Genomic DNA, 26149 nt, shown 5'->3' with positions numbered 1-26149 from the left:
GCTCGCTGCCGTTCCCATGATCTCTTCCACCTCAGATCGGTAGCTCCCTTACCTCATGGTTTCTGTCCAATGTGTGAGAACAAGAGAATCTAAAGCCTGTGCCTAAAACCAGGCAAGAGTCAGAAGTCAGAATACACCTTCATCCTTGGGGTCACAGTACACTAAAGTCAGGAAAAACACCTGGCTTTTCCTTGGATTTTCTTTAAATAGGGCTTTGACTCTTCATATCTTCATGCGGATTTCCCCAAGTTGTGTATTTAATGGTCCAGTCACCTCACCTCAGACTACTCCCTGCCTTGCAGAGGTGTGCTTAGGGCCTCAAAACTGACTTTAATATTCACATAAGCCAAATTTAATTATGAGGGGAATTAGTCACAGAAGGAGTCACCCATGTCTGTCAAACGCAATTATAAGTTTACTAGTAAACTCTTTAAAAAGTAATCCCTATATATGACATTTCCATTTTATTAATGTAAAGTGATGAGAGCCTGTCAAATTCAATTATAAATATTCTTTATGTTATCTGTCATGTTGAGTTCTCCATGGACGTGTTAACCTTGATTAGGCTTTAATGGAATCTGACTGTACTATGATTTCCTACCATCAGTCGGTAGAGCAGTTTTGTGTTTCAGCAGAATTTTGTTTCCAGGCTTTATTACTCTGAGCCAGGGAGTATTCTTTTCTTGAATGAGTCAATTGTGATAAATCTCAGCAAGAGGCTACTATTAGTGTCAAATGGAAAGTGGTTGAACAGGTTCCTAAGAATCAATTAGTTAATAGGCCTCTGTGGAGCACCCCCTAAGCAGTGAGCTTCAGGGGTTTCACAAGATGTGTAAAATGTGGTTGAAAATAATAATGAAGGAAAAGCTTGGTTTATTCTCCTCTGGCAAATTTACCAGTGAAACAAAATATCACGCTGGGTGCAGTGGCTCATGCCTGTAATGCCAGCACTTTGGGAGGCCGAGGAGGGTGGATCACTTGAGGTCAGGAGTTAGAGACCAGCCTGGGCAACATGGTGAAACCCCGTCTTTACTGAAAATACAAAAATTAGCCAGGTATGGTGGCATGTGCCTGTAATCCCAGCTACTCGGGAGGCTGAGGCAGGAACATTGCTTGAACCCAGGAAGCGGAGGTTGCAGTGAGCCTAGATTGTGCCACTGCACTCCATCCTGGGTGACAAAGTGAGACTGTGTCGAAACAAAACAAACCAAAGCAAAACAAAATCATGTGGTTGTGCCCCCGGGAGCTTGTTGCAATTGGAGGGACTGAGAAGACTGAGGCCTCTAGGCTGGGGTAGGTCACCTTGGTGAAGGCACTATTCATGGCCCAGGTGTAGCTCTGATGGCCCTGAAACCTGGTTGTTGTCACTGTGCCTGGTTTGGAAATTTACAGTGAGAAAATCTCTTTTGATTCCAGCCCTCTCTTAAAATACTTAGGTCAGCTAATCATCACATTCAGTCCTGCTAGGAAGTTCTCCGTGGAAGATGATCTAAATAGTTGCCATGTATTGAGGTCCTGCTTTGTGTCACGCTCTTTCATTTGGGCCTTTCAGCAAGTCTCTAGAGGGAGATATTATGTCCATTTTGCAGATAAGGACACTGAGGCTTAGGATAAGTGATTTGCCCAGCTAAGCCCAAAAGATCAGTGAAGTCTGGAGTCACCCACTTCAGTCTCTCTTTGTTCCTTGGCTCCAGAGTTTTCAATCCCACCTCAGATTATGGATTCTTATTTGTTTTATTTCCAAATATAGGTTATCTGAACACATTTGCACCAAGTTCAATTTCAGAATATGTGAAAACAACATATTGAATTTTAATTTAATTTGCCACAGTAGGTTTTATTACTTGTCTGAGTGAGTTGGAGGGTGAAAGAGGTTCTGGTGACATAATAGAGGAGGTGACGTAGAAGTAATTAGTCCTGGCATTCTTGATTCTAATGGGAAAACACAAAAGGCATGACTACTAATCTCCAGATGTTCACATTTTTAGCATTTCATGTTGACTCTTTGATTTTGTGCATGTTCCTCCTGGGAGTGTTACTCATTATCATAAAATCTTGTTGCACCAAAGATAAAAATTAGTTTGTGAGGGCCAGGTGCACTGGTTCATGCCTGTAATCCCAGCACTTCAGGAGGCTGAGGTGGGTGGATCACCTGAGGCTAGGAGTTCGAGACCAGCCTGGCCAACGTGGCGAAATCCCATCTCTGCTAAAAATACAAACATTAGTTGGACATGGTGGTGCACGCCTGTAATCTCAGCTACTTAGAAGGCTGAGGCATGAGAATCACCTGAACCCGAGAGGCAGAGGTTGCAGCGAGTCCAGATTGCACTACTGCACTCCAGCCTAGATGACAGAGTGAGACCCTGTGTCAAAAAAAAAAAAAAAAAAAAATTGGTTTGTGAAGTATTTAGCAAGAAATATGCCTAGGGAGAATGAGACTTGGAGCCTATGTATTTGCCTAAGACTGTATAACTAGTTAGGTGAAATATTTCTGTAAACTCACGTTGAGCTAGAGGCACATTTCCTTTCAGCATTTCACCCATTAAAAACTCATTATACTCATTATAATAATCCATCAAGCTAAATGGCATGTTATTCAACTTTCTAACTTTGTCTTAACAAGCTGCAGTAGTATAGATTCATCTTGGTATGTTTTGGATTTTGTTTTTATTTTCCTTTGCCTTAAAGGTTTTCGCGGTGTTTCACACAGCTACATGTGCTCACCTTCTGGGTTTTCTGATTACTTTCTTGGTCACAGTGCTTTAAAACTATAGTGTTCATACCTGCCCTTTATGTATTTCCATTAAAGAGAGACTAAAAATACAAAGACAAAGCATGGCTTGAAGTCCATTTTTAGGGCTTCTGTTCTGCAGAGATGATTATCCTGGTCATGTTATGGTTTCTACCACCTTTCTAATTTGAGGTGGTAGCATGGAAACTAAAGATTTAAATTTGTTTTTAGATTACTTTTAGAAATCTACTTTCTGCATGCAGTTCTTCAGTACTGGCTCATTCTTTCTTAGTCAAGTTTCTGCTCATGTTGCTTTATTGCAAATGTGTTTTTCAAGGGAACTGATGTTCCTTAGTGCATATTCTTAACTGTATAACACCCCATCCTCCAGGAAACTTTTCTTTTGACTTTACCAAAGGGGTGCCTTATGTACTCCTGATTTTGTGCTTCATTTTCTGTCAGTTACTCTTTGATTGCCTTCCTTGGATTTTCGTTGGCCCGTATAATAGGTGAACCCCAGTGTTTCAGCCCTTCCTCCTCTTCTCATTGTAGGCAGCCTTGATAACTCACTTTTGGTCCTTCACTCTCTTGAACTATAGCTGTGTGTGTCCAGCTCACTGCTAAACACCTACTTAAATGTCCCTTATCTTTTGAACTCAAAATATCTAAATTTCAGCCCATCGTTTTTACCCTTAGACCAGTCATACCACCCCCTCTTCCAAATTTCCATCACAGGGGTCCTCAGGCAGAATGAGAGTCACTTAACTTTCAGTCATCTTCCTTTTTTGACCAGCACTGTCATTCAAAGTTCTTCCTTCATAATTCTGTCATGACTCCTTTTCTTGTACCCACATCATCTTAGTTTAGGCCTTTTGTATATCATGCCTGAACTAGTGGGTTGCTAGTGGATCTTTTTGTCATTCCAGGTTTCTTCTCCATCCACTTGGCCTTTGCAGAGTGCCGCCTGATAACCTATCCAGAATATTACTTTGCACACATTAACCTTTTCCTCAATTTCAGGGTAAAGGTGTGATGGTGACGAACTAACAGAGACCCTCTGTAACTTCTTAGTGCCTTCAAGATAATATCCATACCCTTTGCACTGCCACACAAACTTCTCTACAACCTGGACAGACTTTATCTACCCTATCTTTCCAGTGTCCCCAGTTTACCTTTATCAAGATGCCTCTGCTAGAGACAGACCAGAGTACTTATCTCCCCCTTCATAACTTACCCACTTTTCCACATTTATATATTTTTCATACAATTTCTCTGTCTAGAATATAGCTCTATACTCATTTTTAACTGTTCTTAGCCATTTTGCAAAGCCCAGCTTCCAATTAGCCTTTTCCAAAAGTCTTGTAAGACCACCTAGCCCTAAATAATCACTCTTGCCTATAAGGACCTATAGCTAGGGTGACTGTGTAATTCATCATCCAAACCAGGACATTTCTGAAAGTGAAAGGGTGTGTCATCATTAATAAACAGGACATTGGGAATATACCTGTGCTACCCTGGGTAAACTGGGACAGATATTATTCCATCTGTAGCTCATATGTTTGGCCTGCACGTCCATTCAGCATTTAGCATTTAGTACTCTGCATTGCTGTTAATTCCCTTTTGGATTTGCTGGGACTCCTCGATAAGTCTGTCCTCTAGACTGTTACATTATGCTCATACTTCCACATATCCCCAGAACCTAACATTTTGCCATATATTTTAGTAGATACTAAATTGTGTTTGTTAATTAGTATGCTGGTGGAAATTATTATTTAGCAGTTTTTCCCTTACATTTTTAGGAGGTGGTTTTGCCAGATAAATACCATGTTTAATTTATTTTTCTAATTTAGCTTATTGACATGTGCGTGCAGAACTGTGGCCCAAGTTTCCAGTCTCTGATTGTGAAGAAGGAATTTGTTAAAGAGAATTTAGTTAAGCTACTGAATCCTAGATACAACTTGCCATTAGACATTCAGAATAGAATCTTGAATTTCATTAAGGTAAGTCTGTTGTATACCTCATGGGATGGTAAATTTCTAAGATTAGGGATTTCACAGCGTACCTCCTGATTGTTTTGCTTATCTTTTATATGTCTTGGATTGAGCCAGAAAAGCATTTTTACTATTTTTAGTTTCTGTGTAATAATAAGTTTTTGGCATTGGATGGTACCCTTTTTCTGAAGATTTGTAGTCATTTCCCTACTTTCCTCTCAGTTTCTATTTTATCTGTGTAAAATAGGAAAGACAATGATGTGTATGTTCATTTTGCAGGTTGGGAAACTGTTCCAGCTAACTGACTAGTTCAAGGTTACTTGGAAAAAGAGCTACTGATGTTGTTTTGGAATCTGTTAATTTTGGATTCAGAGCAACAAAAAACAATTGATAGTATATATCCTAGGGTTTCTTCAAGATTTTGAGGCATGGAAGTCTGATTTAAAATATTTTGGGCCAGGCGCAGTGGCTCATGCCTGTAATAGCAGCACTTTGGAAGGCCGAGGCAGGTGGATCATGAGCTCAGGAGATCGAGACCATCCTGGCTAACACAGTGAAACCCCGTCTCTACTAAAAATACAAAAAAAAAAAAATTAGCCGGGCATGGTGGCGGGCTCCTGTAGTCCCAGCTACTTGGGAGACTGAGGCAGGAGAATGGCGTGGACCCAGGAGGTGGAGCTTGCAGTGAGCTGAGATCGCACCACTGCACTGCAGCCTGGGCAACAGAACAAGACTCTGTCTCAAAAAAAAAAAACATAAAAATAAAATAAAATATTTTATATTTTCCTAGCCTTGGAAAATGAGCATTTTGCCCATGGCATTCAAAAGTAGCTTTCTCTTTCTGAGTGGGGTACATAATTATTGATCTCTCATTTTCTATCAGGAGCTTAAGAATTGTGTTTTCAGCTGGGCGCGGTAGCTCACGCCTGTAATCCCAGCACTTTGGGAGGCCGAGGTGGGCGGATCACAAGGTCAGGAGTTCGAGACCAGCCTAGCCAACATAGTGAAACCCCGTCTCTACTAAAAAATACAGAAAATAAGGCAGGCGTGCTGGTGGGCGCCTGTGATTCCCAGATACTCGGGAGGCTGAGGCAGGAGAATCGCTTGAACCTGGGAGGTGGAGATTGCAGTGAGCTGAGATTGTGCCATTGCACTCCAGCCCAGGCAATAGTGTGAGAAAAAAAAAAAAAAAGAATTGTGTTTTGGTTTTGTTGCTGTTTTTTTAACTCTGGAACTTTTTCATCTCTTGAATTCAGACTTGGTCACAGGGTTTCCCAGGAGGTATAGATGTAAGCGAAGTCAAAGAAATATACCTCGACCTGCTTAAGAAAGGCGTTCAGTTTCCTCCCTCAGAAGCAGAGGCTGAAACAGCAACACAAGAGGTAGGAGGCCTTTCTTTGACCCATGGAGAGTATAGTAGTATATCACTTGGGTCTTTTCTCATTGCAGGAGACAACCCTAAATCCACTTAAGCTTAAAGAAAAAGATGAATTTATTAGAAGGATATTGCAATATCTCATAGAATAACCGAGACTTGGGATTTTGCTACTTAAAGTGTGAAAGTTTGTTTGGCTTGCTCCACCCTAGACTAATCAGAACCTCCCTTTTTACAAGATTTCCAGGTGTTTTCTCTGCACATTTATGTTGAGAAGCACTGGCCTAGAGCCTTGAGCTTTCACCTCACCATCCAAGGTTGGAGATGTGGCATTGACCCAAGGAGGGTCATTGATGGAGAAGGAGATGCCTTGTCAGCTGTGGCTTAAAAAGACTTGACATGAATTGAGCTATCATTTGTTATTAACAGTCCAAAGAGAAGGCATCAATAATCTCACATGGCAGTTTATCACTTAAACCCTTGGTAAAAAAAAAAAAAAAAAGGCATTTTATTAAATTGTAAATGATAATTCTAATAGCCACCTTTTGTTGAATACCTGCTTTATTATGGGCGTCTCATTTGCTTAGCATTCTTCACAAAATGCTGGACGGGTTGTGTAGATGATGATTTACTCCAGGCAGATACCCTGTACACAGGACTTTGTTTGAGAGTGCTTGAGTTAGCTGAATGGAAAAAACTTGGCATTGGGTGGCTATGTTAATTCACATAATAATATTACCATATTTTATACTCATAGACTGCTCAAATCTCATCAAATCCTCCAACATCTGTCCCTACTGCACCAGCTCTTTCTTCTGTAATTGCTCCAAAGAACTCGACTATTACATTGGTCCCAGAACAGGTAACAACAGCAATCACTGTATTTATTGATGTGTTTTCCTGATTTGTAAGCACCTTATATACAGTTTGTCCTTTCTGGTTAATGACATGGAGATGTAGGTACATTTATTTTACAGAGGAAGAGACTGAGGCTTAGTCATACTATGTGACTTATAGTTCAGTTCCAAAAAGGATTAATCCCATTGGTTCTGTCTACTTCCAAAGCCCAACTTTGTAAGAGTTGTGCTTGCCTAGTGGCTTTCATGGCTTTGTGGAGCCTTGACTGTGGACTGGATCTAGTGTCCATCAGCTAATTCCTGTTACTTCTGGTAGGACTGTCACATATTTCAGAGAGTTTTGTAAATGGTAGTCTTATTACTTGTATTTATTATGCCAACTGAATTGTATTTACTTCTTTGTGTATATCAGTTTGTCCAAGGTACAGATAAGCAATTATTGTATGAAGCCCATTTCTGTTCCACTGTAAAGGAACTATAATTGAAGACTTTGTATTATTATTTTTTTCTTATATAAAAATTCATGTGACTAATTCCTCTTAGAATTTAATACAGGAAAAAGTGTTTCTTTATTCTTTCTTCTTTAATACCATGAGAACTAGATAACCCTCATTTGTTTTTCTTTTATCCTGTCGGTTGCCAAGAAACTTAGGATAACTTTTGCCATTTTATCCGGGTTTCTGGTACCTTCCTCTGCTAGGTACCTAGTACTTCTCCCCTCTCCATATTGGGTTCTAACCTTTTTTTTTCCTTTCATTTCTAAAATTCCTAAAGCATATTTTGAGGTTTATTACAAGAGATCTCAAGTCCTTTTAGAAGGTGACAAGGTATACATTGTAAAATAACTGTGTGTATATTTATATGAAATTAAAGTTTGAAAATATTAAATTTTGCAGAAGTATTTTTTCTTCCAGCAAATGTCCCATGGGGGCAGGAAACAAGGTAGTTATTCTCTGTGTGTCACACTGACTAGTGATTGTGTTGCTCTCTACAGATTGGAAAATTGCACAGTGAATTGGATATGGTGAAAATGAATGTGCGAGTGATGTCCGCCATATTGATGGAGAATACTCCTGGGTCTGAAAACCATGAAGACATAGAGCTTCTGCAGGTGTTGTACGATTTCAGGGACAATCAGTCAAAGTGTCTCTTAAAGTTATTCTCTAAATTCTGAGCTTTGGAGATGGAAGACACCTTAATATTGTCTAGTACGTCCTCCTACATCCTGATTTCAATTGATTTCTAAACTTAACAAAAATATCCAAGAATAACTTTGTCAGAAATGCGGTAGTGACTTAGACATGGATTTTAGCCTCTTGCAACAAATAATTTATTATAAGTTATAACCTTGGTCATGTACAATCCTCTAGTTGTCTTAAGTATGTAAAAATTGCCTCTATTTTCATCCATTCAACAAACATTGAGTAACTGTGATATAGGAAGGGATGTAGAAATGAGGAGGAGGCTGTTCTAATCCTTAAGAATTTATGCCTAATGAGCAAGATTGGTTTGTAAACAACAAACATAGAGAAGTATTATAGATACTGTAATATAAATTTGTTCAGTGTATGGTGGGATCATGGGTGGGCAGAAGGAGAGATGTGAGGTTTTTAGGAACGGTCTAGATGGAGGCAGTGCTTGAGCTGTAGAGGAACAAGTAGACAGGGCATTTGGACCTGCATGAGTAGTTTTACAGCCCTCTTATGCCTTCTGCTATGTCTCTGTATACATATAAAATGTATACATACTCTGTATACATATTTTTCCCTCTACTGGTTTGCTCTTCTAATTATTTTAAATTTTAAAACTTATTAATTTTAGAAGCAGAGAAAAAAATCAGTTTCTAGTTTCTAAGTCCCTTTGTTGCTAAGAAGCTTAAGATATTTTTACTTTTCTCAGATACCCACTCCCCACTTCTCATGTGTTATTTTTCCTTTAACTTCTTAGATTGTTAGTAAATAACTTTTCCCGTGCTCATTTCTTATTTGGGAAACAAAAAAACATTGTAAAAATTTTCCCAACAATGTTTCTTATATATCACTGCTATCCTGAATAGTTTGTTTTCTCCTTGCTGAAGTACACCTATGTTGGTAAACTTTGGTGCAAACTTTGAGTGCTTGCATATCCAAAAATGTCCTTTGATTGTCATGTTAAATGCAGGTTAGTTTAGCTAGATATAAAATTCTAGGCACAAAATTCTTGTTCTTCAGGACTTTGAGGATAGTGCTTCATTGTTCTTTTACACCCACTAGTGCTGATAGAAGTATTATATTATTCTGCTTATTAGTCTTTTGATTTATATTTTTTTCTAGTTGCATTTGTTTTTTCTCTACTTTAATATTTCAGAAATTTTACTGTTCCCTATCAAGAGATATATGTACATGTGTGTGCAGATGTTTGTTTTCCTTACTTATCCTACTTAGTAGATGATAGGCTTTTTTGCCTTATTGACTCATGTGTATTTTTAATTCTAGGAAATTCTCAGCTCCTACTTTAAATATTGCCTTTCTACTATTCTTTCTATTCTCTTCTTATGGAACTTTTTTAAGATGATGAAACTTCCAGTTGGATTCATTTGTCTCTTAACATTTCTTTTATACTTTTCATCTCTTCATTCTAAGTTCTTGGATAATTTCTCTGTTTAATGTATTTCTCTAAAACTTGTACATTGGGTTGCTTATTCAGTCCTTCTAATAAATGTTTCAACAGTTTATTTTTATTTAAAAATATATACTTTAAAAATATTTACTATGTACAAATATGTATATAATGTTAAAATATTTTTAAAATATGTTGGATTTTTGTAATAGTTCTTTCATTTCATGGTTCTACTTTTCTTTATCTTTCCAAGAATAATAATTATATTTAATACTGCTTTTTTGTTTCTTCTGTGGATTCTGCAGATTTTTTTGTTGGTCTTTTTAATTTGCATTTCTCCAGTGTTCAGCTGGATTGCTGTTAGTGAGCTCAGTTTTGTGTGAGACTCTCTGCCAGCTGCTCTGCATTCTCTGCTGACCCAGCTCACCCATGCTGAAGGGAGAATGTAATTGCTACAGCTGTGCTTGATAATGTTTTCAGAGTATGGTATAGCAACATGCGATGATGCTGTTTGGGACCCATTTATGGCTGGTCTTCTGGATTATGTATTCTCTATTTTTTTTTCCTGAATGCTACTAACACCTAGAAATAATACCCTATCCCTCTGTCCTAATTCATTGCTTCCACCTGGAAACATTACTCCTTTCTCAGCTATGTGGTCTTAAATGAGGGAAGGGGCATGAGCAGGGGTTGTCTTGCCTGGTTATTTCACTGCTATACCTCAACCAATCTGTTAGAGCCCCTTGTGCTTCTTGGCTTCTGGCTTTTAGGCATGGAGCACCCTTCATATTCCTTCCATGTTCTAGGCAGTACTCATTGTGGGCAACCTTGAATATCCTGAATTGTGCTGTCCTCTAATTCAAGAGTTAGCAAACTGTGGCCTATGGGCCAAAACTGGGCCTTGCTCTCTTTTGTGCTGTCTCCAGGCTCAGAAGCGTTTTTTAAAGGGTTGTTTAAAAAATAATAAAAACAAATAAAAAAACCAGAGGTCGTTTCTCCTATATCCATGCAAGCCTATACCCAGAGACCACTGGGGACTCAGATATTCCTCTTAAGGAACTCATTGCCATGCCCCACCCCAACGTTAATGGATGTGAATTTGTGGTATCGCTCAGGTGTGTAGGGATGAGAAGAGGATGTAAACCACAACGTGGGAGTATAAAGTTCCAGGTGAGGTAAGAGCTGACCTGTACAGGTAGTGGAGGATTATGCCATGCCAAAGAGTGGGCTTGACCAGGCTGACAGAAGGGAGCTGTTGAAAGGGTATAAGCTGAGGGGCTACATAACCAGGTCAGATTTTAGAAAAATCCTTCTGGTGGTGTTATGATGATAAATTCTCAGGAAGCAAGACAAGACTCTAGAAAACAAGAGAGTATTTCTCATTGGTTGTATGCTGTGTTCTGTGGGTAGAAAGTGGCATCTTTGGTCAAATACATTTGCAAAACCAATTGTCTACTGTATTTCTCCTCTTGGAGGTGCATAAAGTTCACTGATTTAAAGAGTCTTTGTTTAACCCAACATTTGTTAACTTATTTAACTAAAGAATCCCAATTTGCCAAATATCTGCTGATATTCTGCAGAACATCAGAGTAGTATACTTTGAGAAATAAATCAATATTTTGGATCAGTGGCTTTAAGTATATTATTTTTGGAATATCTTAGGAGAATTAAAACATTTTGCTAAGGATCCTTGGGGTTCTTGACCTTAGGCAAGTCATTTACTACCAATGGACTTAGTTTATGTATCAAATGAAGAGCTTAGATGACAGCCAGAGTAATATTAAATACATCTTCTTTATATGGGATGTAAAAAGGAAAATTCATCATTAAATAGATTTCAAATGTAGTAGTCCATAATGGAGGCTTTTCCAGATACAAACTTTTTAACTCATGATGTTATCACATGTGTTAAACTAAAATCGAAAAATTAAATATCAAAGTAAATGGATATGTGGCAGATAATATTTTTTTAAACGGCCACAGCAATATTTCTAGTTCCACCTGGTCTTCCTGGGCCTTTCAGAGCTCAAAAATGAAATGATTTATGACTTTTTGTCTCATATTCTCATCCATCTGTGGCATACAATCCTTCAGTAAACATACACTGAAACATTTCATTTAAATATGTGAATCCAGTTTTATATTTTATTCCAATCTGAAGTGCCTTTTTTGTCTCAGAGTGTTTGGGTGCAGATGTTTGGTTGAATTTTGCAAGGATAATACTAATTTGTTGGTTGCTATTTTAATGCCAGAGCTCAGGGCTGTGTTTTGCCTTGAATAGTAAAGAGTCTTAGGTTATAAATCAACATGAGAATACTACTCATGGCCAATTCAAATTGAATAGGTTCTGGCAGGGGATCAATTTGTTTATAGAGACTATTGAATGTGGAATGTTATTTTTCTTTGTGTGCTTTTTGTTAGTGACATATAAAGATCTGGTGTGGGGAGTGCTATTCTTAATTTCTTTTGACAAATAATTAATTTGTTTTTTATGTCTAAATAACTCCACTATGGTTGATCTGAAATAATTCAATTAAATCATCTGTGGAGAAAAAGGACAAGAAGTTTATCTGATTTAACAATTTCAGAATGAAATCAGCAAAGATAGACTGGGGAGAAACAGAATCATTTTTTGGTGTTTTTGTTTTTCTATTCTTTTCCCCCCCACCCCAACCTTATGTCATAAACAAAGAATTCTTTAGGGTGTACTTTTTCAAAGGTTTCTCACACCCATCTGAAGGAGTCAGGTCAGTACAGTTAGAACCCCCAGATAATACTGGCTCCCTGGTTGGCTGCCCCCTTATAACTGCAGGTCCTTTTGGAGGCTTCAGCATAAGCCTAGGGAGTCATCAGCAGAGGTGGCACCCAGGTTGGGGGTCAGTGAGGGCCCACGGGCATACTCTGATAGAAGGAGTACAACTGGAAAGAAAGAATAAAAGTATTTGAAATCAGCTACGTGAACTGTAAAACAGGCATTTTTTCTCCCCAAACCAACTAATAATCACAATTTTTTTTTAGCTTGCCAAAATATATTTACATCCTCTTTCTTCCCCAAATCCCATTGAAATGACAGAAGAAATATGAAAATAAAAATAAACCCCAAGGATTACAGAAAAGGCTAACCTGACCATCAGGCCTCCAGAACAGTGAGACTATTCAGTGCCTGATAAAGCAGGTGGGATCAGACCAGCTCAGAGCTCACAGCCCCACCCAGGTGAAAGAGACCCTTCCAAAGGACTTTTCCCAGAAGCAGCCCATACTAACCTCAAAATCAGAGCAAGATTGAATAGGCCTTGGGCACTTACACACTCACATGGCGAGGAAAACAACTGTCCTCTGTCCTCTGCTGTCTGAGCCACTAACTCAGGAGCAGGGAACTTCCAGGGTGGCTGTCAAGGCCAGAAAAAAGGACTCTCCTCCAAATAACTGCTGGTTTCCAAAAGAATCTAGGAACCTCTGCAGTTAGAAGAAAAATAATCAGCGCTCATTAGGATTTTTTAAACTTTGAAGGCAGGCAGCCTCATCCCTAGAGATGAGGATGTAGTAAGGCTGTTAGATTTCTCAGGAAAAATAAGTATTTTCACTTTCTCCCCCAAGAACCGATGCTGACACACAATTTGGCTTGCCATCTCGCTTTGTGGGCCTGAGGTTTTTCTGATTCGCTGACTTTCATAGGGAGTAGTCATGTGGGGCTTCCACCTGAGTGTAGGAGGGAGGGGTTTTTGGTCCAGCTTCCCATCTTGTTGCACCCTGGGCTTCGTCTTTTGCATCTGCTGAGAACTCTACTGGAGATTGGCAGATAGGTGCCTTGTGAACCATTGTTCCTTTCTTGCTGCTTGAGTCTTTAGATCTTCCTTGGTTTTGAGCCTTTGAGGATTTCTCATGCTCTCTTGAAAGTGTAGGCACAAATGTTAAAATATTTTTAATATCTAGCATTTTTAGGTGTTTTGTTATGAGAAAGCTTTTCAGGATATTGAGTACAGTGCTGTGCAAAAAAAAAAAACCAAAAATTCTATATAGCATTTTTTAAATTGGGGCAAAATTCATATCACATAAAATTAACCATTTTAAAGGGTACACTTAAGTGGCATTTATGTACATTCAGGGCCGGGCGGGGTGGCTTACACGTGTAATCCCAGCACTTTGAGAGACCAAGGCAGGTGGATCACTTGAGGTCAGGAACCCGAGACCAGCCTGGCCAACATGTGAAACTTTGTCTCTACTGAAAATACAAAATAAACCGGGCATGGTGGTGGGCGCCTATAATCCCAGCTACTCGGGAGGCTGAGACATGAGAATGTCTTGAACCCAGAGGTTGCAATGAGCAGAGATCGCGCCACTGCACTCCAGCCTGGGCAACAGCAGGAGGCTCCATCTCAAAAAATAAAAATAAAATAAATATACATTCATTGTAACTACAGTTAACCCTTGAACAACACATAGCAGTTATGAGCACTGATCCCACAATGTAGTTGAAAATTCATGTATAACTTTTGATTTCCCCAAAACTTAACTACTAATATCCTGTTGACCAGAAACCCTATCAATAACATAAGCAGTCAATTAACACATATTATGTATGTCATATACATATGTGAGTATTCTTAAAGTAAGCTAGAGAAAAGAAACTGTTATTAAAAATTGTAGGCTGGGCATGGTCGCTTATGCCTGTAATCCCAGCACTTTGGGAGGCTGAGGCGGGAGGATCACAAGGTCAGGAGATTGACACCATCCTGTCTAATACAGTGAAACCCCATCTCTACTAAAAAATACAAAAAATTAGCCAGACATGGTGGTGGGCACCTGTAGTCCCAACTACTCGGGATGCTGAGGCTGTAGAATGGCGTGAACCCAGGAGGCAGAGCTTGTAGTGAGCTGAGATTGTGCCACTGCACTCCAGCCTGGGAGGCAGAGTGCCACTCTGTCTCAAAAAAAAAAAAAAAAAAGAAAAAGAAATAAACTTGTAAGGAAGGCTGGGCACAGTGGCTTACACCTGTAATCGTAGCACTTTGGGAAGCTGAGGCAGGAGGATTGCTTGCATCCAAGAGTTTGAGACCAGCCTGGGCAACATAGTGAGACTCTGTTGCTCCAAAAAAATAAATTAGCCAGGCATGGTGGTGCATGCCTGCAGTCCCAGCTACTGGGGAGGCTGAGGTAGGAGGATCGCTTGAGCCCAGGAGGTCGAGGCTGCAGTAAACTGTGATTGCAGCATTGCTGGGCAACGGAGTAAGACCCTGTCTCAATTTAAAATTAAATTTAAAAAATTCTTTAAGAAAATTATAAGGAAGAGAACATATATTTACTATTCATTAAGTGGACATGGGTCGTAAAGCTCTTGGTCTTTATCTTTTTGCTGAGTGGGCTGAGAATGAAGAAGAAGAGAAATTGGTCTTGTTGTCTTGGGTGGCAGAGGCAGAAAACAATCCACCTCTCAGTGGAGCCATGCAGTTCAAACCCGTGTTGTTCAAGGTTCAACTGTATTTCCTCCATTTAATTCCAATACCTTTTCATTACCCCAAAAGGAAACCCCATGCTCATTAAGCAGCCCCTCCCCTTTCTGCCTTTCATCAGTTCCAGATAACTACCAATCTGGTTCTGTGTCTGTGGATAACCACCAATCTGGTTCTGTGTCTGTCGATTTACCTGTTCTGGACATGTCATATTTCATATATGTGGAATCACTTAATATATGACTTTTTGTGTATAGCATCTTTCACTTAATGTTTTCGAGGTTCATCCATGTTGTAGCATGTATCAGAATTTTATTACTTTAATGGCCTAATATTGTATATACCACATTTTATACATCAGTCCATTAGTAGACATTTAGGTTGTTTCCACCTTTGGCTATTGTGACTAATGCTGCTATGAACATTCACATACAGGCTTTTCTTTGAATACCTGTGTTCACTTCTTTTGAGTATCAGTCTAAGAGTAGAATTGCTGGGTCATATAGTAACTTTAACTTTTTGAGGAATTGTCAAACTCTTTTGCACAATGGCTGCACCGTTGTATATTCTACTAGCAGTATGCAGTACTACTAGGATTCCAGATTCTCCACAATGAGTACCTGTTATTTTCCATTGTGTGTTTTTTGAATGGCCCTCTGGTAGGTGTGAAGTGGTATCTCATTACGGTTTTGATTTTGATTTGTATTTGCATTTCCCTAATGACTAATGAAGTTGAGTGTCTGCATTATAGCTTTTTATTTTTTCATTAATTATTTTATTTATTTATTTATTTGAGACAAAGTCTTGCTCTGTCGCCTAGGCTAGAGTGCAGTGGCGCGATCTCGGCTCACTACAACCTCTGCCTCCCGGGTTCAAGCCGTTCTCCTGTCTCAGCCTCCTGAGTAGCTGAGACTATAGGCGCCTGCCACCATGCCCAGCTGATTTTTGTATTTTTAGTAGAGACAGCGTTTCACTATGTTGGCCAGGCTGGTCTCAAACTTCTGACCTCAGGTGATCTACCTGCCTTGGCCTCCCAAAGTTGTATTATGGCTTTTTAAAAGGTAATTAGTCAGGCATGGTGGCAGGCGCCTGTAATCCCAGCTACTCAGGAGGCTGAGGCGACCAGCTGCCCGGGAGCTTGAACCTGGGAGGTGGAGGTTGCAGTGAGCTGAGATCGCGCCACAGTACTCCAACCTGGTGATAGATTGAGACTACTCAAAAAATAAAATAAATAAAATAAAATGTAAACCAGATCGTGTTATTTCTTGCTGGAAACCCTCCATTGGCTTCCCATTATACTTGGAGTAAAACCAAACCTCTCTACTCTGGCCACAGAGCCCTTCAAGTCATTTTAGCCTACTTCTTTTTCCATGGTACATGCTTGCTAACCAGCCTCCTTCCTATTCCTTGAGCGCGCTGAGTTCATTCTTGCTGGGGAGCTGTTTCATCCCCGACTCACGCTTCCCCATCTTCAAATGGCTAGCCAGGCTGGTGTGCAGTGGCACGGTCTCTGCTCACTGCAAACTCCGCCTCCTGTGTTCAAGTGATTCTCCTCCCTCAGCCTCCCGAGTAGCTGGGACTACAGGCGCCTGCCGCCATGCCCAGCTTTTTTTTTTTTTGTATTTTTGGTAGAGATGGGGTTTCACTATGTTGGCCAGGCTGATCTCGAACTTTTTCGTATCATTCTGATCTTAGCGTGTTACTCTCCTGAGAGGTCTTCTTTGACTCTCCAGTCTAAAATTAGCCACTGTCCTATCACATCACCATTTATTCACCTGGCACTCACAGCGTCTGACACTTTTCTTGCATGGTTGTCAGCTGTCTTTGCCTACTGGAATGGAAATGCCAAAAGGCTTGTCTTGTTCATTACCAGGTTCTGGCTCCCAGATTAGTGTCTAACATGATATAATCATTCAGTAAAAACAGAATCAATAGCTTTCTTCCCCTGGATTTTATGTGACTTAAAATTCAAATTTGTATTCTTGGTATGAGATGGGGACTTTACCTTCATTTATTTTTTCAATTTGATGGCTGGTTGTCCAATTAACATCCACTAACAATTCATGCCTTCTCCAATGGTTTTAAATGCCCCTTTATCATATATTGTATATTCTAATTCAAGGTTGTCTTCTAGAGACTATTCTCGTCCCTTGACCTATTTGTGCCTAACTTGGCATCATACTATTTTGATTACTCTAAAGATGTGTTTTCATGCTCTGTAGGGTATATTAGAAAAGAGATGACATACTTCATTTGGGTAATTTGAAGAAAGCTTAATCAAAATACTCTTTATTTAGTAAGATGTTATAAAGTTCAGGGAGACCACAAGGGCTTGATCACTACCCTGGATTATTAACTAATATCCCTGGATTATTAACTAATAATTATATAGGCAAGAAGAGGGCACTTTTGCCAGAACCTAGAGGAAAGAATAATGTGGAGAGGGCAGCCTTGAGAATAGTGGTGCCTTTGGTAGAAGGGGTAGAAAGAATAAATATCCAGACCTCATTCTCCTTCCTTCCTCCTGTTTCCTGCCAGCCAGCATGCCCATTGGCTGAACACAGAAGCAAGAAGACAGGGGACCTGGTGATGTGATCCCTACAAGCCAGGCCCCAGGGCACAGGGTTCAGGCAGAAAGTGTGGACGGTGGATCTGGAGGGCCAAGGAAAGTTCTCCAGCAGAAAGGAAAAGCCTCCACTCAAAAATTTCTTGACTGCTCTTGCCCATATACCTCACCAGTGACCACAGTCTTATAATAGTTTATTATAAAACCAGCCTGAGGCTGGGTGCGGCGGAGCACGCCTGTTATCCCAGCACTTTGGGAGGCCAAGGTGGGTGGATCACCTGAGGTCAGGAGTTCGAGACCAGCCTGGCCAACGTGGTGAAACCCCATCTCTACTAAAACTAACAAAAATCAGCCAGGCGTGGTGGCATGCGCCTGTAGTTCCAGTCACTCAGGAGGTTGAGGCAAAGGTTGCAGTGAGCTGAGATGGCGCCACTGCACTCCAGCCTGGATGACAGATTGAGACTCACTCTCAAATAAATAAATAAATAAACCAACCTGTATACTTGGAACTTCTTCCTGTTTTGTCTGTTTATACTTACCTTCTAGTAGCTGTTCTGTTTCCTTGGAACCTATTCCTTGTCTGTTTTCTTTCATCTGAAATCCCATATATTTACTTGGAATCCCCTTTCTGTTCCACCAATCCACACTGAACAATTGGATCCTGAAGCCCTACTAACCAAGAGGGTCTTGCTCTTTGTTAGATTCTTAGGCCGTAAAACCATTTTGTGCAGTAGACACATTTCCCCACCACTGTGTTGCTTGTAAACTTTAAACTTTTCATTAGGGGTGAGGACTGGATTTTCTTTAGTTTTCCGAAGTGGAACGTGATAATTCTGAGGCTCTGTGCAGTCTAACAACTGTTGTGATGAGTTAAAGGCAGCCACCTTGGCCGTAGGAATGAAGAGTTGCAACATGTGTTTTGTGTATTTGCTTTCTTGGTGTTATGCACTCAGCTTTGGGTCACCTTCTTATCTTGAATAGCTGACTTTTCCTGGTACCTCCCACTTTAATCTTATCTCTCTTTTTTTTTTTTGCCTAGCCTCAGTAAGACAAGAAGAGAATGCTCTAGTATTTAGAATAAAGGGAGCTCAGATTTTGAAATGACAACTAGAGAAAGCCTTACTCTAACTTACTGGAGAAATTTAAAATCAAGGGAATCTGAAATTGGATCCTATTAGAATTGTAACCAGTTGAAAAAAAAAAAAAATTCCTGAGAACAGGAAAAAGAAAGCCATCCTCCCAGACCATTCTTGTCTTTACCATTCAGAAATGTGTAAGATATTAAGAGTAGAAGGGACTGTCAGCCTCTTTGAGTCCATCTCCCTTCCTTTGCAGATGAGGCTGCATATGCAGAAAGAATAATTGCCCACACCGTGACAAGTGGTGGAGCTGGAAGGAGAACTTCATTCTTATGAGCTTATGTTCTATCCATTAGACCAACTAGCTTCTCATTTTGAACCCAGGACTAACTTTCTATTATACCTGGCTAACCTATTGTCTTTTCCTGTGGGTATAGGAAGCAATTTGAAGGCAGCAACCAAGTCCTGTACTTTTTGCAGACACTGTTTTGTTGGAAAGAAGAGTTGGAAGGGCTTTAACATGTTAATGCTTTTCTTAAGGATTATGCTGACAATTTGTCATTCGACTGAAGCCTGTATAAGGAAAAAGAGACTATATAAGCAAGTTAAGCTGAAGAATGTTCAGTTTTAGAGTAAGTGGGGAGAGTATTTACTTTGAGCAGATAGAGACATTGGGGTTTCTTGCACTCTGAGTGGGGAATACTGGGATGAAGAAAATACGTTATGGGCTAATAATAGGGATATTGCCATACAGATAGTATTTCCAGAGACATTTTAAAGCAAACACATTTCTTCCTGTTTTGGCTCTTTCGAGATAGATATTCAAGCATTTTTGTGTTTCTTTTTATTGAGTTGCCCTCTGTTGGTCAATGTGAGATGACTATAGTTGGAATTGAAAGTGCAGAGGGATCTCCTTCCTTAATTCCTGAGTGCCCTATGGAGGCGTAAGAGCCATCTGCATCTCAGAAGAGGAATCTCTTAATGAGCTCCTTTTTGTTTTGCTCCAAAGACTTTTGAATTGATTGTTAAATTCACTTTAACTTAGAAGCTTGCCTTTGCTTTTATACTGTATAAAAGGAGACAATTCCAGGGTCTCCGTGATGGACATATGCACCAGCAGCTGTTGCTCTGTATTTTGACTTGCCCCCCCCGGCTCCCCACATCCACAGTCCTGCAAGTACCCGCTATGGGCAACTCTGACCTATCCTTTTGTCCATGGAGCTTGATCTCGGGTGTTTCCAGGTGGCTTGGCCCTCCTCTGAGACAGACATCAATTGCAAAGATCAGAGTGGGCTGGCCTTTGAAGAGGTTTTTCACATTCTGCTTTGCAGACCTGTTGAGATGTGCTATTCCTTTCATGTTTCCATTCCATCTGTCTCTTGAAAGGGCAAAGGGAGTGTCTTCATGTGACTGAGGGCTATTGATGTTGGCTTCAAATTCATTTCAATTAATTTCTACATTTTTGTCATAGGTATCAGCCATTGAATTCCCTTGATCTTGACATTGCTCTAGCAAGGCTGCCAGTGAGCAACAAGAAGAACAATTTCTGTACACTCTGTAAAGCAAGAACAAAGGAAAAGTTCTCATTCATTCTGGGGGTTATATTAAATGCCATTCTTAATGCTTTCCTTTGTAGAAGATCGGATCCTGGATAATAGCGTATTACAGGATTGTATTCGTTATCTAGTTGAGCTTCTAGTGACACCTTGTCAAGCACCCATAATACATTTATTTACTACCGACTACCTCTGTATGCCAGACACTGTGGGGTTTCAATGACACCACTGTCAATTCTTACAACAACCTTACAAGATAGCTGTTTTCCTTGTATTATAGATGGAAAAAAACAACAAACAAAACAAAACAGCAACAACAAAACCTAAGGCTAAATTTTAGCCACATTTCCCCAAATTCCATAGCAGGCATATATATGGGAGATGTGTTTGGCATCTGAGTCCAAAGTTTTCTCTTTGCATTATACCAGGGGTATATAAAGGAGCCAAATCTAGCCTGCCACGTATATCTGTTTTATTAGAAGATGGCCACACCCAGTTATTTATATATTTTCCAGGGTTGCTTTTACACTATAGTGGCAGAGTTGAGTAGTTGCTGCAAAGACTAGATGGCCCACAAAGCAGAAAATGTTTACTGTCTGGAGCTTTCAGAACAACACTGTGGACCCCCACACTATACTGTTCCTGAAGATGGCCCTGTGGTTGGCAAATGGAATGGTTTTTCTGGCTGCACATTGCAAGTCTAAAATCGGAAAGTCTATCATCTGTCTGACTCACCTTTTTTTTTCTCTTTATGTCATGTTGCCTTTTAAATATTTGTTGTTATGATTTTGTAGAGGGTAGTGGCTTTTACCTCTGAGTCTAAATGCCAGTTAGTAATAGTTTGATTTATTTGTTTAGAGATTTCCTGTCAGCAGTCTTGTAATAGATCGTTTGAGATTCTGAATGGTTTCATGAAGCATACATACATTTTTCAGCAGATCTTTCTTTCTTGAGGGGAAAAAGTCAGCTGAAGTGATTGTGCGGTGTTTAAGGAAGTTCTATTGCCTTCATTTTGAGAGAAGCAGCATCCCTGTGTTTTTGCCTGATGTTAATGTACTATTACACAGACAAACTCTAGCCAAGGTGGGATTGAGGAAATATTAATATCAGTTTTATGTACCTCGGGTTAATCAAAGGTGTGCCTGGAAAAAAAGTCAGTTGTAAGGCAGCAGTTCTTAAATATCAGTGTACATAAGAAACACTTGGGAGAGCTTGTTTAAAAAAAATGTAGATTTTCAGACCCCCAGCCTGGAGATTCTGGATCAGTAAGTCTGACGTAGATGGCTGTGATGCTTATGAGAAAAAAAAAAAAAAAATGGGTTTGGGAGGTGGAATCATGGTTTAATGCAGTATTTCTAGGTAATCCAAATAAGGATATTCATGATTTGTTTGTTAATCCTATTTTAGTTTGCCTCAAAATGCGATATAACTATAAACTTTAAATGTTTAAGTACAACATAACAAGAAAAAAATAATGCCACTGTAAATGTATTTTAACTACTTCTACTACCACTAATAATGCAATAACATTTTATGTTTATGCTTTATAGTTATAGAGTTCCTCATTACACACATCTCATTTGATTTTTATGTCAACCCTTGAGGTAGATGTGGCAAGGGGTATAATTTTCATTTATCAATGAGAAAACTGAGATTTTAAAAACATGTTTATTTAATTTATTTTTTTCTTCCCCAACATGGCACAACTAATAAGCACTACATTTAGAATTCCCATACAGCATTTCTGGGTTTTAGTCCAGCATTATTTTCAATGTACCATATTATTCTTCTGACACCTATTTTGATTTTTAAAGGAAAATATAATCAGTTTATGATTCACTGCCTTCCAATAGGAAGGATAAGCTGTTTATAGTTAAGTACTTTGGTAGTGCCCCACAGGCAACTTAACGGTGGAGGTGACTGTAGGTATGCACAGATTGGTGAGTCAGATGTCTTTATAGAATGTTCCAAGTGTGGAATAAGAAATCTCTCTCCTTTCTTTGACAGAAACTCTATAAAACAGGTCGGGAGATGCAGGAGAGGATCATGGACCTGCTTGTGGTGGTGGAGAATGAAGATGTAACTGTTGAGCTAATTCAGGTGAATGAGGATTTGAATAATGCCATCCTTGGGTATGAGAGGTGAGCAGATCATGTACCCTCTTTACCCCTCTTCCATTTCTACTTTCACCACCAATTACTCAGCATTCTTATCAGAGTGCCTACAAGGAACCCCTCTTTCTAGATCCTCCATTCTCAATAGGAAAGGTATTGGCATGTGGGGTGGGACAGTTTTCCCTTGTGCGGCTCCTACTCAGTAAATGCCAGAGGTCTTTCTCCTAGTTAAAGTGACATTTCAGCCCAGCATGGTGGCTCCCACCTATAATCCCAGCACTTTTGGAGGCCGAGGCAGGAGGATCACTTGAGCCCAGGAATTCCAGACCAGCCCTGACAACATAGTAAGACCTTGTCTCTACAAAAAATAAAAAATACGGCTGGGTGCGGTGGCTCACGCCTGTAATCCCAGCCCTTTGGGAGGCCAAGGCGGGCAAATCATTTGAGGTCAGGAGTTTGAAACCAGCCTAACCAACACAGTGAAACCCCATCTGTACTAAAAATACAAAAAAATTAGCTGGGCATGGTGGTGCATGCCTGTAGTCCCAGCTACTCAGGAGGCTGAGACAGGAGAATCGCTTGAAGGGGAGGTGGAGGTTGCGGTGAGCCAATATCACACCACTGCACTCCAGCCTTGGCAACAGAGTGAGACTCTGTCTCAAATAAATAAATAAATAATTAAAAAATTAGCTGGGTGTGGTGGTTCTAGTAGGTGCTTATAGCCTAGCTACTAGAGAGGCTAAGGTGGGAGGATAGCTTGAGACCAGGAATTTGAGGCTGTGGTGAGCTATGATCACATCACTGCACTCCAGCCTGTGTGATGGAGTGAAATCCCACCTCTAAGAGAAATAATTAAAAAATGACATGTTAAGACACCCTTAGGGGCACTGTTTCTGTTGAGAATTACTGGGAATCTCTACTTGCACAGTGACTGTATTTCTAATCAGCTGATAAAGAATGAGACCAGTCTGACATAAGGGAAAGAGGTGAACAGGCCTGGATTCAAATCTAGCTGATGATTTTGGATAAGTTGCATAACTTTTCTAAGATTTAAGTTTTTTTCTTTTTTTTTTTTTGATGTATTAAATAGGATAATAATACCTTTTTAGAGGGTTGGGCTTTTTTGAGGATTAAATGAGATAATATATATGAAAACACCTAGTAGAGTGCTAGCACATTGACATCCATTAAATAGTAATTTCTTCTCTTCCTTTGCACCAGTGTCCCATTTAACCTTTAAATTTATTGACTAGGTTTTTCTTCCCACTTATCTTGAGTGAATTAAGAAAATCCATAAAATAGGCCGGGCGCGGTGGCTCAAGCCTGTAATCCCAGCACTTTGGGAGGCCGAGACGGGCGGATCACGAGGTCAGGAGATCGAGACCATCCTGGCTAACACGGTGAAACCCCGTCTCTACTAAAAATACGAAAAACTAGCCGGGCGAGGTGGCGGGCGCCTGTAGTCCCAGCTACTTGGGAGGCTGAGGCAGGAGAATGGCGTAAACCCGGGAGGCGGAGCTTGCAGTGAGCTGAGATCTGGCCACTGCACTCCAGCCTGGGCGACAGAGCGAGACTCCGTCTCAACAAAAAAAAAAAAAAAGAAAAAAAAGAAAATCCATAAAATAAAGCCAGTAGCTGTGGACCAAGAATGGTGGTGCACACCTGTAATCCCAGCACCCTGGGAGGCTGAGGTGGGTGGATTGCTTGAGCTCAGGAAGTTTGAGACCAACCTGGGCAACATGGTGAAACCCCATCTCTACCAAAAAGTTACTAAAATTAGCTAGGCATGGTGACACACGCCTTTAGTCCCAGCTACTTAGGAGGCTGAGGTGGGAGCATCTCTTGAGCCCAGGAGGCAGAGGTTGCAGTGATCCAAGATCGTGCCACTGCACTCCAGCCTGGGTAACAGAGTGAGAGACCCTGTCTCAAAAAAGAGAAACATAAAAACCAGGAGCTATGAAATGGCAGTGTCTTTCCTTTATTGTCTCATATTTACTGTGTATTCACAGAAGGGCATCGACTGAAGATGTAAGCCTAGGAACCATGTTTCCTTTCTTTCTTTTTCTCTTTTTTTTTTTTTTTTTTTTTTTTTTGAGATGGCGTGCCTTGGCTGGACTGCAGTGGCACGATCTTGGCTCACTGCAATCTCCGCCTTCTGGGTTCAGACAATTCTCCTGCCTCAGCCTCCCAAGTAGCGGGATTACAGGCACACACCATCATGCCCGTGTAGTTTTTGTATTTTTAGTAGAAACAGGGTTTCACCATGTTGCCCAGGCTGGTCCTGAGCTCTTGACCTCAGGTGATCCACCCTCCTTGGCCTCCCGAAGTGCTGGGATTACAGGCGTGAGCCACCTCGCCTGGGCACCATGCTTTCTTTCTTAGCACTGAAGAAACTCACAATTGTTACTCTTGTTTTCTGTGGAACACATTTTTATAAACAAAAAAATACCCAAGGAAAACCACATCGTTTTCAGTAGAGTGCTGCCTTCTGGCTTTCATTTTGGAGAATTCTATTGCAAACCATAAGACCACTGCCTAAAGGCTTCCTCCCAGGGGGAACTTCCTCCCAGGGGGAACTTTGGTCTAGCTCTCAGGAGATTGGATTACTTCTATGAACAGCTTGTTCTGACTAGGCTTTGAACCGTGTGTGCCAGAACAACTGTGAAACACTTACGTCCTAAGATTCAGAGAGAAACTCTTGCCTCTAGAAAAGATACTTGTCTCCTAGTTTTCTCTGGCTGCTGTCACAAATTACCACAAACTTAGTGGCTTATCCTGTTTTATCTACTTTTGGATGCTCCAGAGGAGAATCCATCTTCCTACCTTTTGCAGCAGCTAGAGGCTGTTCACTTTCCTTGGCTCATGGCCCCTTTTCTCCATCTTCAAAGCCAACAGTGTCTAGTTCAGGCCTGATTGTATCACATCACTCTTACTTCCACTTCTGCCTCTCTCTTCCACCTTTAAGGACCTTTATAACTACACTGGGCTCATCTGTACATTACCGGATAATCTCCCAATTAAGGGCAGCTTACTAATGTGAACCAAAGGTATCTGAGACAGGTCTCAATGAATTTAGAAAGTTTATTTTGCCAAGGTTAAGGATGCACTTGTGGCATAGCCACAGGAGGTCCTGACAACATGCACCCAAGGTGGTGGGGGCACAGCTTGGTTTTTTGTTTTGTTTTGTTTTGTTTTTTGAAACAGAGTCATGCTCTGTCGCCAGGCTGCAGTGGAGTGGCACAATCTCGGCTCACTGCAACCTCCGCCTCCTGGGTCCAAGCGATTCTCCTGCCTCAGCCTCCTGAGTAGCTGGGACTACAGGTGCGTGCCACCACACCCAGCTAATTTTTGTATTTTTAGTAGATACAGGGTTTCACTATTTTGGCCAGGATGGTCTCAATCTCTTGACCTCATGATCCACCCACCTCAGCCTCCCAAAGTGCTGGGATTACAGGCGTGAGCCACTGCACCCGGCCATCCACAGCTTGGTTTTATACATTTTCGGGAGACATGAGACATCAGTCAATATGTGTAAGATGTCCATTGGTTCCATCTAGAAAGGTGGGACAACTCAAAGCAGGGAAGGGGGCTTCCAGGTGATAAGTAGATAAGCGACAAATGGTTGCATTTTTTTGAGTCTTTGATAAACCTTTCACAGAATACACAATTTACATGTGAGAAGGGGCTAGAGGAATAGTCACTCATACCTTAGTCTGGCTCAGTGAATTTGCATTTCTACATAAGCAGTAGGGCAGAGGACTCAGTGGAGTTCTGTCCTTTGTCCTGTACTTGTGAAGATAAGCTATCAGTTTATATTGCCAAGGTGAGATTC

The 26149-nt window shown here is 40.5% G+C and overlaps 1 protein-coding gene across 5 annotated transcripts in view; it reads left to right on the top strand.

The window, feature by feature from the left end:
• TOM1L1 (target of myb1 (chicken)-like 1) overlaps positions 1 to 26149 on the top strand; it is a 58592-nt gene that overhangs the window by 7917 nt on the left and 24526 nt on the right. For 4 of the 5 annotated variants that reach the window (XM_011953755.1, XM_011953753.1, XM_011953756.1 and 1 more), the window contains 5 exons: positions 4582 to 4731; positions 5979 to 6104; positions 6855 to 6959; positions 7949 to 8065; positions 22211 to 22344. In XM_011953755.1, the coding sequence (XP_011809145.1) occupies positions 4582 to 4731; positions 5979 to 6104; positions 6855 to 6959; positions 7949 to 8065; positions 22211 to 22344 (632 nt within the window). The remainder of the gene's footprint in view (positions 1 to 4581; positions 4732 to 5978; positions 6105 to 6854; positions 6960 to 7948; positions 8066 to 22210; positions 22345 to 26149) is intronic. The other variant, XM_011953754.1, reaches the window with a different exon arrangement.

Source organism: Colobus angolensis, unplaced genomic scaffold, assembly GCF_000951035.1.
Source record: "Colobus angolensis palliatus isolate OR3802 unplaced genomic scaffold, Cang.pa_1.0 Scaffold37, whole genome shotgun sequence".
In the NCBI taxonomy this organism is placed as follows: Eukaryota; Metazoa; Chordata; class Mammalia; order Primates; family Cercopithecidae; genus Colobus; species Colobus angolensis.
This window is presented reverse-complemented; position numbering and strand designations above follow the sequence as displayed.